Genomic DNA, 15,343 nt, shown 5'->3' on the forward strand with positions numbered 1-15,343 from the left:
GCCTCCTGAGTGTTGGAATTAAAGGTGTACACCACCACCACCTGGCTTGATATACATGGTTTTTCAGTGCTAGAAATAGCTGCAAATTGAGACATTTATTTTCTTTTTAAAGGCAAAAAATCTTTGAAGATGCCATTTAACTTGTAGCCTTATAATCTTATCCTCTTTGGGTTATTAATTTTGTTATGAATTACCATTTTTTTAAATTTGCTGTGAGGCTTACTGAGTAAAATGAACATTGATTCTAGGACCATATTTGTTAGATTTAAGTGTGGCGTGTGAGTGTTTCCTGCTGGGCCCCAGCTTTCACATATAAAGAGGAGATCATGGTAGCTCTTACTTGAGGACTGTGGGTATTACATAGTGCAGTCCCAGATACATGGTGAGAGGTATAGAATGGTTAACCCTCTTACCAACATTCTTTTTTCTTTTTCTTTCTTTTTTTTTTTAACCAACATTCTTACTGTTCCTGATAAATGCCTGACAAAGTTCCTGGGGACGTTGATCTTCATTTACCAGTGTGTACTTACAGCTAGTAGGTATAGATGGTATAGATGGGCACATATTTTTATTAAGATGGTTAGCACAAGCATACATGTGAGCATTCTAAACACAGTTTTCCATGTATTACCATATTTAATTTTTGTAACAAACACTAGAAATTTGGATTAATATTTTACACTTGTAAAAGGATATAAATAGCAGAGGTAGGATCCAAATTCCATTCTGAAGCATTAGGGTCTTTTTTTGTGTTTGTTTTGGATTTTTGAGATAGGGTTTCTCTATGTAATCTTGGCTGTATTAGAACTCACTGCGTAGACCAGGCTGGCCTCAAACTTTAGAGATCCCCCTGCCTCTGCCTCTGCCTCTTGAGTGCTTGGATTAAAGGTCCATCGCTATGTCAGCCCTAGTTCTTTACTTTTATGATATATATGTGACCTCCTAAAGCATTAGACAATACAGGCCTAGTAATAGGATTTTCTTTTCTACCATTTGTCCTTAAACTTGTGTGTAATACTGAACGTATTAATAACCCAAGATGATCCTTTATTTTCTTACTTTCCCAGCTCATGCTTGATACGTGGAATGAGTCAATTTTTTCAAATATAAAAAACAGACTCCAGGATAGTGCAATGAAGCTGGTGCATGCTGAGAGATTAGGGGAAGCTTTTGATTCCCAGCTGGTCATAGGAGTACGAGAGTCCTACGGTATGTTCTCAACTTTTATAATCACATTTCCTTTCTAGAAATCTTCTAATATAGTTCTGCCAGACTCTACTTTGTGTACCATGTACTTTTTTAACAGTATGAAAATGATATTGATTCTGTGTGAAAGAAACCTGCTAAGTTCAAATTCATTTTTGTCATATTTCCTCATCATTAATTAACCTCTTGGCTAAAACTTTCTAGTGTCCTAAACTAGAAAACTGCAAATTGCAACCTATAGCTCATAAAGGATAACTTTTTTGTGTGTTGATATTTTTAGATGTTACTTTTCTGTGCATCCTCTGTTTTCTCAAGTTCTAACAATGATGTTGTCTGTCCTCTTCCGTCAAGTACCTGTTTCCTCTATAACTTAGAGAATGCCTCCTCACCTTCAGACTCTTCCCTCATTTTCTCATGGAGACCATTCGTAATTTTGAGACTAGGTTGTGTCCTCATGTTTAGTGATTCATAGTAATTGTTTCTCCCTGGCATAATTTTCTTAAGTGTCTTACTCATGCTTCATTTTACTGAGTGTAGTATATCTCACATGAAGTCCTTGCTGCAGCCTGTGAGACCAGCTCTCAGGACTGCACCCCAGTTGCAGAAAAGAATGTCTTCAGAGCAGCAGTAAGAAAATTTTTCTGTCTATCTGAAGGTAAAAGACTCACATACATGATCTGATGGTCGGCCCTTTATTCTTTCCAGCTCTTGTTCTGTTGCAATTCTCTCTAGCTTCTTTGTTTACCTAGCTGATACACAAATACACACACACGCACACACACACACATACACATACACGTTCAGGAACAAACTTTTTCAGTATAAAAGGTTACAAATGCTACTGTTGTGGGGACTGAGTAACCATGGCAGCCTGGGCCTCAAGGTTGCTGGAGTACAGGCTGTGACCTGAGGGGAGGGCATACATAATGCCCAGTGAGACAAGCTGCTGAAGAATTTGTGCAGGGAAGTAGGTCTTTTTTCTGTTTCTGTTTTTGTTTTTCGAGACAGGGTTTCTCTCTAGCTTTGGAGCCTATCCTGGAACTAGCTCTTGTAGAGTAGTCTGGCCTTGGACTCACAAAGCTGCCTGCCTCTGCCTCTCAGGTGTTGGGATTAAAGGCTCGCACAAGCACTACCTGACAGGAGTAGGTCTTTATCAGCCACACTTGGAAAGAGAAACACGAAGTATTTTAAGTTGCTTTATACTAATAACCTTGGTTTAGACACCTGTGACTCTGTCCTTGTGCATATCTGTAAAGTCTTTAACTTACAATCCATTACAATTCACAAGAGATACTGTCTAGTTTGAAATTGTTCTGAGGTTTTTTTTGATTTTTTTGTTTTTTTTTTTCCTTTCCGAGACAGGGTTTCTCTGTGGCTTTGGAGCCCGTCCTGGAACTAGCTTTGTAGACTAGGCTGGTCTCGAACTCACAGAGATCCGCCTGCCTCTGCCTCCTGAGTGCTGGGATTAAAGGCATGCGCCACCATCGCCTGGCTGTTCTGAGGTCTTAAATCAGTTAAATGTGTGTAGCTTGTCTTCTTAGACTGGGGAAAAATTGTTGTTTTCTTATGTTAATCTGAGTAAAGAAACAAAACAGGCTTCTACATGTCTTACAGTCTTCGTAGAACAATAAATAGATCTATTTATATGAAGCATATGCTGGCATATTTCTGTTCGTCATAATTGTACAATTTAATGAAAAGTCATCTTCCTGACCATCCACATCTATATGTGTGCCCAGTAGATGGAGTATTTTCATGAGAAAAACGCATAAACAGTTTGAAAAAATCCCATAGCTGTTTTTCCATCTTGTTGCTGTGTTTTATTCAAATCTTTAGATTTCTTTCCCTTAGTATTTTGAAATTGTTCCTTTTTATTTCATCTACCACTGGTTTAAATTCTACATCTAGACTTTAAATGTTCTTAATTTTTTTCCACACTGGAAATTAAACCTCAGGCCTCATACATGCTATGCCTTCACTCTGCTAATAAACTATAACCCCAGCACTTTCCCCCAATTTTATTTTGTTTTTATTTGTGTGTGGACATGTGCGTGCCATGTTCTTTCCTCTGTCTCTCCTCCCCTCCTCCCCCTGTATGTGTGTAGGTTAGAAAACGACTTGTAGAAGTCAGTTCTCCCCACCATGTGGGTCTCGGGTTGAATTTAAGCCATGAGGCTGGGCGGCGCGTGCCTTTATGTGAACCGTCACACCAGCACTCTACTTTCTACCCTTTAAGGGTATCTCATGCTAAATTCAGACTTGAGGCTTTCCATGCTGTTTTCATTATCATCCTATTAGGTAGCTTGGTCAATACACTTGTGTTTTTGTTATTCTGGGTATTGGTTTTCGTATTCTGACTTTGTAAATCCTTTTTATTCCTGAAGATTCCATTAAAATGCCATTTGTTCTATGAATGGCTCTATGATCATCACTTAGAAAGCAGCCTCTTAAAAAAATGTTTTACATGACTATAAAATTTATTAGTTTACTGCTTTGTGCAATAATCTTTGGAAGTTTTCTAGACTCTTACAACCATACCTTAGTATGTTACTCATTTGTTATAGTCAAAAATAATTAAAACAGCTTTATCTTTTGCGTTTCAGTTAACCTTTGTTCTAATCCTGAGGACAAGCTTCAGATCTATAGGGATAATTTTGAGAAGGCATACTTGGACTCAACAGAGCGATTTTATAGAACACAGGCACCCTCGTATTTACAACAAAATGGTGTGCAGAATTACATGAAATATGTAAGTCAGAATTTATTGCATTTTATAGTTTATCTAGTTTCCTGATATTCTTAAAATGATTGCTATTTTGCTTCTGGACAGGCAGATGCTAAATTAAAAGAAGAAGAAAAAAGAGCACTCCGTTACTTAGAAACAAGGCGAGAATGTAACTCTGTTGAAGCAGTAAGTATTCAACTCTGCTGCATCAGTAAGCAATTGGTTTCCTTCTGGTGTAGCACAGGGGTGGCAAATGCAGACACTAATGACATTTCCTCTTTTGTTCTTTTCAAACTTATTTCATATGTTTGAGTGGTTTGCATTTGTGTATGTGCACTGTATATATGGTACCTGTGGAGGTCAGATGAGGGTCGTGGGTCCCTGGAACTGATGCCTCGAATCTCTAAATCTTAAATCTATGAGCAGACAGTGTTCATAGCCATCTCTCCAGCTTCTCACACTTCTCTTTTTTATTTCTTTAACTGGTATTGATAATTGGTTATAATTTTCTTCTCCCTTGAAAAATACATCTGCAATGGTATCTTATTCTGAACTTTCTAGTCTTCACTATGTGGAATGTCCAGTATTTTAACTTTTTAAACTTTTTTTTGTTTTGTTATTTGAGACAGGGTTTCCCTGTGTAACAGTCCTAGCTGTCCTGGAACTAACTCTTGTAGACCAGGCTGGTCTCGAACACAGGGATTCAACTGCCTTTGCCTCCCAAGTGCTGGGATTAAAGGCATGTGCCACGACTGCCCGGCTCAGTATTTAATCTTTTATCATGCTCCTTAAGTATATCTAAAGATCAGTGGGATTTTACTCATGACCTTTTTTGAATTCTTCAATTTTGTGATAGTCATGCTAATTTTATTCTTGGAACAAACATCACACTGAGTAGAATCTTTCACCCTGTTTTTTCTTGGAGAGGGCTATATGGATTTTAGTAGTTAAAGTAATTTTGATCCAAAGAAGTTGAGCTAATTTAGTGGTTGTTTAATAGAAACTTATAGCTAGGCTTGGGCTTATTCAGAAGTCAGGGCCATTGTATATTTTTAAACAGGTATTCCTTGGTCAAAGTCATCCCTCATGGCCTGGTGAGGTGTCTCAGTGGGTTCAATACTTGCTATGCAGGTGAGTTGTGTTGTTATAGAACAACCAAGTCTAAAACATTTGAAAAATATAAAATTGCCAACGAAAGGACAGAAAATGAAAGTCTCCTGACCTGAGTTCATTTTCCAAAATCCATGTAAAATGCCAGGTTCAGTGTGACACATCTGTAATTACCCTACTCCTAAGACAATGATGGGATACAGGCAGGAGAATGGCTGGGAAGCTTTAGGGCCAGCTAGCCTGGAGTCCTAGTGTTCAGGCATTACACAGTGGTTTGTAGAATGTATTACTAGTTTTTGAATTATGTGGAGTATTAGGATTCTGTAACGGCATAAATGAATGCAGACAGATTGTAAAAATATATACAGCTTTAATGGGGAAATAGACTTACAGAACCACCATTCCTGGGGAGACCAGGAAAGCAGAAGGGGCGCGCAGGCTCCCGCTTGCCCAATTTATAAGTAAACATTCGCCCGAGGCGAACACGCCCCCTAAGGGGCTGGGCTTATTCCTACAGGATTCTAATAGATTTCACTAGCTAGTAGGAGTTAGGTAAAGTTCACCCTTTTTTGAATTTTTGTATATTTTTTAGTTTTATTTATTTATTTATTTTGAATTATATATATATATATATATATATACATACATACATACATATATATATATTTTTTTTTTTTTTGGTTTTTTCGAGACAGGGTTTCTCTGTGGTTTTGGAGCCTGTCCTGGAACTAGCTCTTGTAGACCAGGCTGGTCTCGAACTCACAGAGATCCGCCTGCCTCTGCCTCCCGAGTGCTGGGATTAAAGGCGTGCGCCACCACCGCCCGGCTTGAATTATATTTTAAAGAGAACCTCAGTTCTATAGTTTTGCTTTAGTGTGATTTATTTATTCATCCATATGTTAACAGTAAACCTGCATCAAGGTAGGTAAAGTATACTTTCAGTGTACTTTCTTTTTTCTTACTGTTGAACCAATATAAGTATTCTGTAAAGGTTATTATTAACTGTTAATTGTTTTTGCTGTTTTTCAGCTCATGGAGTGCTGTGTAAATGCGCTGGTGACCTCATTTAAAGAGACTATTTTAGCAGAATGCCAAGGCATGATAAAACGAAATGAAACTGAAAGTAGGTAAAATCTCACTTCCAGACATAACCTCTTAAGAGAGTATCTTAAGCAAATCGCTTAATTAATTGCTGTTGGGTTGTTCTTAGAGACTGGGATGGATTTCCTCCTGAATATAACTAAGGTAAACTGTGCTTTTAAAGGCTAGTATAAGTTGTAGAAATGCAGTATAGACTAGAACTGAGCTGCCAGGCACACGGCTTTAATCTTAGCATTTGGGAGGCAGAGGCAGGTGGATCTCTGAATTCAAGGCCAGCCTGGTCTACAAAGTGAGTTCCAGGACAGCCAGAACTGTTACACAGAGGAACCCTGTTTCACCCCCTACCCCCACTCTGCAACTGAGTATTTGACTTTTGTGTAGAAATTTGGTGGATTCTTAGAAACTAATAAAGATGGCTCAGTGGGCCTTGATGACCGGAGTTCAGCCTCCAGAGCCAGATGATGGAAGGAAAGAACTGACTACCACAAGTTGTCATCTGACTTTCACGTATTTAGGTTTCACTCAGGCATGTATGCATGTGTGCATGCACTCTAATAGTATAAAACTGTGTTAACAATGTTTATCCTGCTGAGAGGTGATGGCACGTGCCTTTAATCTTAGATCTCTGAGTTTGAGGCCAGCCTGGTCTACAGAGTGAGTTCCAGGACAGCCAGGGATACACAGAGAAACCCTGTTTTGAACCCTCCGCCCCCCCAAGAAAACCACCCCACAAATCCAAAAATCTCTTTATTTTCCCCCACACAAAAATTAACGTTTTCTTAATTACGTTGTGTTTTGGGCAGTAGCAGGTATATATAAAGATGAAAATAATTACTCAGCTTTACCACCCTGAACAAAACCACATTAAAATTTCTATGTGTACTGTTCAGATTGTCCTGTGTCTGTGTCTGGAGTCCAGTGCGTAGCTACTCTTAAAGGATGTATTTCAATTCACTTCAGTTCAAAACCCATTGAGTCTGGATCCCATGTGTCTGGGCAAGGCCAGGACTGCCATGCAGCTGAGAATGACTTTGACCAGTTACATCCGGTCCATACTGGTCCAAACTGGTCCAAACAGTTCATTTTGTGATCAGCACTGTAAAGTAAGGCGGTGTGAATGTCAGTTCAGTGCTTCATAAATTTTATACAGTTTTATGTTAACTCTGATACAAAATTTTATAATTCTTGTTTTTAGTCCTTTTAACATTACACTTGCTTTATGAATAGTAGTCTTATGTGTAAATTTGTGTTCTCTCTCTCCCTCAAGATATATGATCTTACTTTGTACCTCAGGCTACCCCAGAACTTGCTTTAGCCTAGAGTGTCCATAAAATATCAGTCCTGTCTACCTCTACACCCAGCATCATTTTGTTTTTTTTTAAAAAAATCTTTTTTCGTTTTTTGGAGGTCCAGTCAGGTTGCCTTGGCTATAAAAGATCGCTTTTAATTAGATTCTTAAAAGAAAATTACTTTCTTTTAAACAAATTATAGCCACAGGATACCCAATAGTATATTTCAAACTCCAAAGTAGCATTTCTACAGGATCTTGCTTACTGAAGCCATAGTTCCGTGTAGTGTCGCACAGATTGGGAGGCATCAGTAGGCAGATTTCTGTGAGTCTGAGGGGCAACCTGCACTACATAGTAACAGCCAGGGTTACCTAGTGACCCCGGCATAAAACAAAAGGCAAGAAAGAAATTTAATGTATAAAGTAATTCTGTGAATGTGTTGTGGTTTTTTTCAGAGTTACATTTGATGTTTTCGCTGATGGACAAAGTTCCTAATGGAATAGATCCAATGTTGAAGGATTTGGAGGAGCACATCATTAGTGCTGGCCTAGCAGACATGGTGGCAGCTGCTGAGACCATCACTACTGTAAGTTCCTTAGATGGCAGGAGTCGTGTATATCCAACATCACGTCTAAAGTTGTGGTTGAAACAGCAAAACAGTAATTTGAAATATTTTTCAGTTTTACTTTTAAGAAAAGAAATCTTCCCAATTTTAAAGCCTTAGTCTCTTTTAGAATAGTACTTTGTTGTTGCATATATTTTCCCTTTTAAAAGCTGAAATGCAAAACCTTTTTCCCAGGACTCCGAGAAGTACGTGGAGCAATTGCTTACTCTGTTTAATAGATTCAGCAAACTTGTCAAAGAAGCTTTTCAAGATGATCCTCGTTTCCTTACTGCAAGAGATAAGGTAGTGTTTCTCTAAGGACTTTTGTGTAAAAGTGCACTATCACAAAAGATGGCTCAATGAGCAGTGTCATCATGTTGCTAAGCTGAGAACTAGGAGTGTGGGCAGCAGCTCACTTACAGCAGTTTATTATTCAGTTCCTTCCAGTAAGCTGCAGGTACCTGTGAGCTGGGATTCACTCAGTGAGCTGCTCCCTCCTTAGTTTTTCATGAGTGTTGCCCCTTTGTCTTGAAGGTTTCTGATATTTGAATTTTTATTCATCCTTTTAAGACCTTCCCTGCTCTACATCACTGTTCTCCATACCTCATCCCAAGCAGAGTTATTTATTTAGGGGGGGAGTGAGGTTGTGCGTGCCAAGCCACATGTGAGTAGAGAAGTCAACAGGCAACTTCCCAGAGATGTTTTTCTCAAAATGAGGGAGGGCATCAGGGTCAGTAGCTGCCTTTATCTGTGGGCCCCTCTGTGGCACACAGTTGATGCTTTCTCATCCTCTGGCCTTGGAGCTCCTGGAGTGGCTTTCAGATTGTCTTTGCTTTCCATGGGAGCATTCTCAGTGAAATGGGAGAACATATATATCATTTGTTGGGAATGGGCCTGAGTGTTCTCTAGAACTCTTGAAAGTAGAAGAGAGTTCCCACCACAGCACACATAAACTGTCTGTGCCTACCCCCACCCCAGTAGTGATAAAGTTTAAGTTAAAGATAAAGTTAAAGAAGTGCTGAGTCATTTAGATGGATGTACTAGTAAAAATAAAAGAGCATATACTTAATTTTGCAGCCTTCATCCAATTCCAGCACACACACACACAAAACCTGAGTAAACATCTGGTTCATGTTAAGTTGTTTCTTTGTATATTTTAAATATTAAATGTCATTCTATTTCAAATTGGGTTCTTTTTACAGGCATACAAAGCAGTTGTTAATGATGCTACCATATTTAAACTTGAATTACCTATGAAGCAGAAAGGGTAAGCTTCTACACTCTTTTTAAAAAATAATTCTTTGGGAGACACATTACTGGGGTGCTGGGTGATCAAGGTGCCTTGTTTCCCTGGTAAGTTTAGGCTTTTCTTAGGTTTGCTTTTAAGTTCTAATTGTTGGTATTATTTGTTATTGAGAAAAGGTCTGTGTCCCAGGATGTTCTCAAACCCCCTGTGTAGCCAAGGAGGAGCTTAAAAGACTGCTAATATTTCTGTCTCTTCTCCTGAGTGCTAGGATTACAGATTCAGGGCACCTAGCCTAGTTTGTTCTATGCTGAGAATTTAACCAAGGGCTTTTTTATGTGCTAAATACTCTACCAACTGAGCTACATCCTTTGACCTTAGATTTACAGCTGGTTGTGAGTCACTATGTGTGAGCTCACGATCAATCCTTTGGAAGAGCAGCCATTGCTCCTAACCACTGGACCACCTCTGAGCTCCATAACCTTTTTAATTTTTGAATTTGTTTTTTCACTGTGTAACCCTGGTTGACCTGGAACTTACTATGTAGATCAGGCTGGCCTGGTTACAGAAAGCCTCATTCTTCTACCAGCGCTAAGATTAAAGGCCTGGGCCACCACACCTGGCTTTCTTTGAATTTAAGAAAGTTTGTCTACAGAGACCCTTGTTTCCAGCCTTGAAGTGCTTCAGTGTTTTTCCTTGCTCGGTTTGGTTTTTGTTGTTGTTAGAATATTTGCTACCTGCTGCTATTAGAACTCTTTTACCAAAATAATTGAATGTTTTGAATGTTGGAAATACATTTTGTTCGGAGTCTTTAGAATCTCTGCCTGTTTTCCCTTTATTAGTTACCCAAAGTGTTTTATCATAATGATATAAAAGGGGAAATTAATTTTAATGTGAATTTTGAATTTTGAATCTCCTTGGTAAAGCATGTCTACCAAATAGATAGCCCTGGGTTTGACCTCCAGCTCAGAAGTGGGCAGGTGAAGTAGTAAGAGAATGCATATACCATGAAGGCGGAGCCTGGAAACGAGCTAGAGCAGGGAGGGATCAGCCAGAGCAGGGATGGGGAGTGGGCGTGACACACATGCACAAAATGTCAGAGTGAAGCCTGTATGTGGCCTGCCAGATGGTTAAACTGGTGAAGATATTGGCTGCCAAGCCAGATAATCTGGGTTCAATCCCCGTAGCCCACATGATAGGTGAGAGTTGACTTCTGCAAATTCTCTCTCTGATTTTCACATACCCACACACATAAATAGATTAATTAAATAAGTAAAAGAAACCCATTACTTTTTATACTAACTTAAATTTTTAATTTTAATTTAAAAAGAAAATAAATCACAGGACAGTTGCGGTATATGCCTTTAATCCCAGCACTAGGGAGGCAGAGACAGGCAGATCTCTGAGAGTTGGGGGGCCAGCCTGGTCTAACAGAGTGAGTTCCAGGACAGCCAGGGATACACAGCTAAAACCTGTTTTGAAAAACAAAACACCAATAACAACGAAACTATTTCTTGTTGGTAAAGTGAATTGGTTTATACTAAGTAAAAATTAGAGAAAAATGGAAACTTGGAATTTGGACTAATCTGATCTTGACACATCTAGTAGTTCTAAGTCTCGCCAGTTACTGGATAGAATCTACTACAGTTCGTAGCTAAAAACTAGCATTTCATAGCAATGCTGGTGTGTGGTACAGGATCTTGACTTTGAGGCCAATCTAGACTTTATAGAGCCTGCCTCAAACATAATGTAAGAAAAAATAATAATAACAAATCTTAAAAAATAAGTAATTCAAAAGGAAAAAGGCTTTATTGTGTTTTGTCAGTCCATCATGGCAGGGAGGTATAACATTAACTTGCATTAAGACAGGAGGAAACATTGGGGTACTACCAGGAGTGGGCCAGGGAAGAGACAGCTGTCTGGACACCCACGCCTACCCCAGCCTGCTGCCCTACTGTGTCCAGTGAGGCTACCTAACAACAGCCTCTGAGACTTCACTATCTGACTTCATACCAGAGACTGAAAACAGTCTCACAGACAAATCCAGCAGGTGCCAATAGGTGTTTCTCCGTGAAATCACATTGCCAACCAATATTAATTTACCACATAGAGTAAACCTGTAGTAGCATCCAGATTATATAGGACATTCATCTGTGAGGAGGAATGAAGCACTTGATGGTAGGCCTAGGTGTCTGCTGAGAAGAGCTGAAACAATCAGATAAATGCTGGGAGGACAGTTTCCCTGCTTTTCAAGAAATCTTGTTTGCCATAGGGCAATAGAGCTTTTGGTGGTCATGCTAGCTTAGAGTGACAGGGTTTCTCTGCAGCCCTAGCTGTCCTGGTGCTCTCTCTGTAGACCAGGCTGGTCTTGTACTCAGTTTCACCTGCCTCCCAAGTGCTGGAATTAAAGGCGTGCGCCACCACCACCACCTACCTGACACTTCTTAAATGTAGTGATAAACCAGTTAAAGACTGATTCTTAGCATAACGGCAGCATAGGTTGAATCAGCTCAGTTTATACTTTGATTAGTGATCAGCTCTTCCCATTGCAGACCAAAGGGTGAACCCACTGTTAACATATGTCCTGTTGTTTGTGTCTTCACGGTGCCCATTGACAGCTCATCACCAGTGCTTTGGAGATGAAGAAAAATCATTTTAGAAGCAGATGCTCATGATCTGCTCATGATCAGATCATCATCTGATCATGATATTGTAGTAAAAAACTGCTTTTGTATTTTTAGAGTGGGGTTGAAAACCCAGCCTGAATCGAAGTGCCCTGAGTTGCTCGCCAATTACTGTGACATGTTGTTAAGGAAAACACCATTAAGCAAAAAACTAACCTCTGAAGAGATTGAAGCAAAACTTAAAGAAGTGGTAAGTATATATATTTTTATGTTGTTATATAAACAGTGCATGTTTGCCTGCAGGCCAGCAGAGGGCACCATATCTTACTATAGATGGTTGTGAGCCACCATGTGGTTGCTAACAATTGAACTCGACCTTTAGGAGAGAAGTCAGTGCTCTTAACCTCTGAGCCATCTCTCCAGCCCCAGAAGTGATGTTTTTAATCAGTATTTTTTTTTAAATCATTAAAGACTTATTTCCTGTAAGGAGAAACTGTTGTATCAAAATCAATGTTCTACAACAAAGTATGGAGATGTTATATGGAGGTCTTTATAAATTCATCTAGGAAAACACGTCAAGGTAAGGCATATAGTCCTGAGCACGTTCAATAAGTCTAACTAGGAAAGAAATATAGCAGGCATGCTTTGGGGCATACTTAGCCAAGGCACAAAGCATATGTTTGAAGGATTAAAATGAGACATAGGAATGCTTGGAACCTCTTCAGCTTCTGTCTTTAGAATGCCATCCAGGAATGGGCATGTGTGTGTTTCTCTAGAAGTTTAAGCAGTGCCAGTAAGGAGAGGATGAGGATTCTCTTCCAAGGCAGCATTGTCCTCCTGTGAAGGAAGAAATAGATATTTTGCTATATTTTATGTTCTTAAATAAACTAACTTAACTTTGGCTTAATGGATTTAGAAGTGCTTGCTCTGCAAGCATGAGGACCTGAATTTGGAACCTCAACGCTCATGTAAAAAAGCCAAAAGCTGAGGGGCTGGAGAGATGGCTTAGTCATTAAGAGCATTGGCTGCTCTGCCAAAGGACCTGGATCCAATTCCTAGCGTCCACATGGCAGCTCACAGATGTCTGTGACTCCAGTTTCCAGAGCACTGAACACCAATGTACATAAAGTAAATATAAAATACAACTAAAGCCAAAAGCTGATTGTGGAGATGAGCAACTGTAACCTAGCACTGGGGGTAAGCATTCGGCATAAAACAGGTGGATTCTAAGGCCTTCTGAGTAGCCTTGTTGAGTCCATGAGAAACTCTGTCCCAGAAAATAAGAGGGGCTGGAGAGATGGCTCAGTAGTAAGGAGCACTGGCTGTTCTTACAGAGGACCAAGTTTTCAGCCGTCTGTAACTCTAGTTCTAAAAGATCTAATATCCTCTTCAGGCCTCCACAGGCTCTGTATGCCTGTGGGACATGCAGGAACACCCATACACAGAAAATAAATTTTAGAAAAGTGCAGAGAAATAGTGGAAAGTTCCAGGTGCTAGATGTCAACCTGGCCTCCATATTGCACACATGTGCATATAACACAAAGAAATAAGTATTTATCTGTAAACAAAAGTTTTACAGTGTTACACTTTCATAAGGTATTTAGTTGTACCTAAAATTTTTTGTTCAATAGCTTCCTGAAAATACCATTTATTGTGTGTTCATACCCTTTCCCAGGTGTGGTCTCTTGCCCATGTATGATGTTGGAGATTCAGGTGGGCCTGTATGTGTTAGACAGATACTATGCCATTTAGCTATATCTCCAGCCTTGTGCTTTTTAAGAATGGTTCTCTCTAATGTAGGTGGTTTACCTTAGCTCATTATCAGCCTGCCTCTGTCTCCTGAGTACTGGAGTTTTAACACTTCTGGCTCTGTCTTGATGCAGTAGGTGATTTCCCCCCCCCCCAAAGACAGGGTTTCTCTGCAGCATTAGAACCTGTCCTGGAACTCGCTCTGTAGACAGGCTGGCCTTGAACCTATAGATACCCCGCCTGTCTCTGCCTCTTACTGGGATTAAAGGCATGCGCCACCACCACCTGGCGCATTAGGTTGGTTTCTGTTAAAGAACAAAAAAGCAAGTGGAGTGTTGTAATAAGGAGCAGCGGCGGGGCTGCGTCCCCAAACACCCCAGCCGCCTGCCCTGCCTGGCTAGCTTATGCCCCGAAATAATTACACGGACACTGTATTCTTTTAATTACTGCTTGGCCCTTAGCTCTAGCCCTTACTGGCTAATTCTGATATCCCAATCAACCCATCTCTAACAATCTGTGAGCACCGGTCTTACCGGGAAGATTCTAGCCTAAGTCCATCCTGGGTCAGAGCGTCATAGCGTGCGTCTTCCCTGGAGCAGGTAGCATGGCGTCTCTCCTGCGTCTGCTCCAGAGAGCAGAGCTGTGGAGTCTGACCTCACTTCCTCTTCCTCCCAGCGTTTTGTTCTGTTTACTCCTCCCACCTATCTCCTAACCAATGAGAGCCAAGCAGCTTCTTTTATTTTAACCAATGACCTTCCTCCATCAGTGGAGCTTTTTTTTTTTCACTCCTTTTTGTGAGAGCCTAAGACACATGGGGACAAGTGAGAGTATAGGAAAGTTAGTTGTTGTTTTGTCGTTGGGGTCCTCCTCGTTGTTTGTGAGTGAAATGATTGCCCAGGAGTGCAGAGGTGGGATCAGACAGAAAGGCCTAGAAAGATGATTGGTATCACAAAAGAAGAGAATATGATGAGTTTTCCCATAATGTATTCTTATCATGCATATATAAAATCTGAAAAACTTAGTAGTAGGAACTAAAAGATTAACTGGTTAAAGTCTGAAATATACAGCCAGGCATGTAGCAGGTGGACCTCTGAGTTTGAGTCTAGCCTAGTCTACAGAGTGAGTTGCAGGACATCAGGACTACATAGAGAACCTGTCTTGTCTTAAAAAAACAAAAAGTTTCAAATTTGTTAACTTTGTATTATAGGAGTTAATAGGCCTCTGTTTATGTTTTTGTAAATCTCCACATCTTGGCTATTGGGGAATACAGGAAGGTCTACATGACACAAATGGCTGAGAACATAAGAATTTAAAATAACTTTGTCTTTTGTTCAGCTCTTGGTACTTAAATATGTACAAAATAAGGATGTCTTTATGAGGTATCACAAAGCTCATCTTACCCGACGTCTCATACTGGACATCTCTGCTGATAGTGAGATTGAAGAAAACATGGTGGAGTGGCTAAGAGTAAGTACAGCGATTTCTTCACGTTTTCTGGGGGTGCGGTGAGGAGCAGGCATCAGAGGTAAAAGGATATGCTTGCAGGAGTCTGCTTTCTCTTTCTACCTTTGGGTCCCAGGGATTGAATCAGATGATCAGGTCCTTCTGAAAGCACTTTTGCCTGATTGGCCATCTCAATTGCCTAAAAGTAGTTTTTTTTTTTTTGGTGTTTTGTTTTTGTTTTTAATGTCT

At 39.9% G+C, this 15,343-nt stretch overlaps 1 protein-coding gene across 2 annotated transcripts in view; it reads left to right on the forward strand.

The window, feature by feature from the left end:
• The window catches only part of Cul5 (cullin 5), a 45,828-nt gene that overhangs the window by 18,550 nt on the left and 11,935 nt on the right, over nucleotides 1–15,343 (forward strand). For both annotated transcript variants that reach the window (XM_075965893.1, XM_075965894.1), the window contains 9 exons: nucleotides 1,068–1,209; nucleotides 3,810–3,955; nucleotides 4,037–4,117; nucleotides 6,071–6,164; nucleotides 7,887–8,017; nucleotides 8,231–8,338; nucleotides 9,238–9,302; nucleotides 12,020–12,152; nucleotides 14,987–15,118. In XM_075965893.1, coding sequence (XP_075822008.1) covers nucleotides 1,068–1,209; nucleotides 3,810–3,955; nucleotides 4,037–4,117; nucleotides 6,071–6,164; nucleotides 7,887–8,017; nucleotides 8,231–8,338; nucleotides 9,238–9,302; nucleotides 12,020–12,152; nucleotides 14,987–15,118 — 1,032 coding nt within the window. The remainder of the gene's footprint in view (nucleotides 1–1,067; nucleotides 1,210–3,809; nucleotides 3,956–4,036; nucleotides 4,118–6,070; nucleotides 6,165–7,886; nucleotides 8,018–8,230; nucleotides 8,339–9,237; nucleotides 9,303–12,019; nucleotides 12,153–14,986; nucleotides 15,119–15,343) is intronic.

The sequence above is a fragment of the Microtus pennsylvanicus genome, chromosome 3, assembly GCF_037038515.1.
Source record: "Microtus pennsylvanicus isolate mMicPen1 chromosome 3, mMicPen1.hap1, whole genome shotgun sequence".
Classification (NCBI taxonomy): Eukaryota; Metazoa; Chordata; class Mammalia; order Rodentia; family Cricetidae; genus Microtus; species Microtus pennsylvanicus.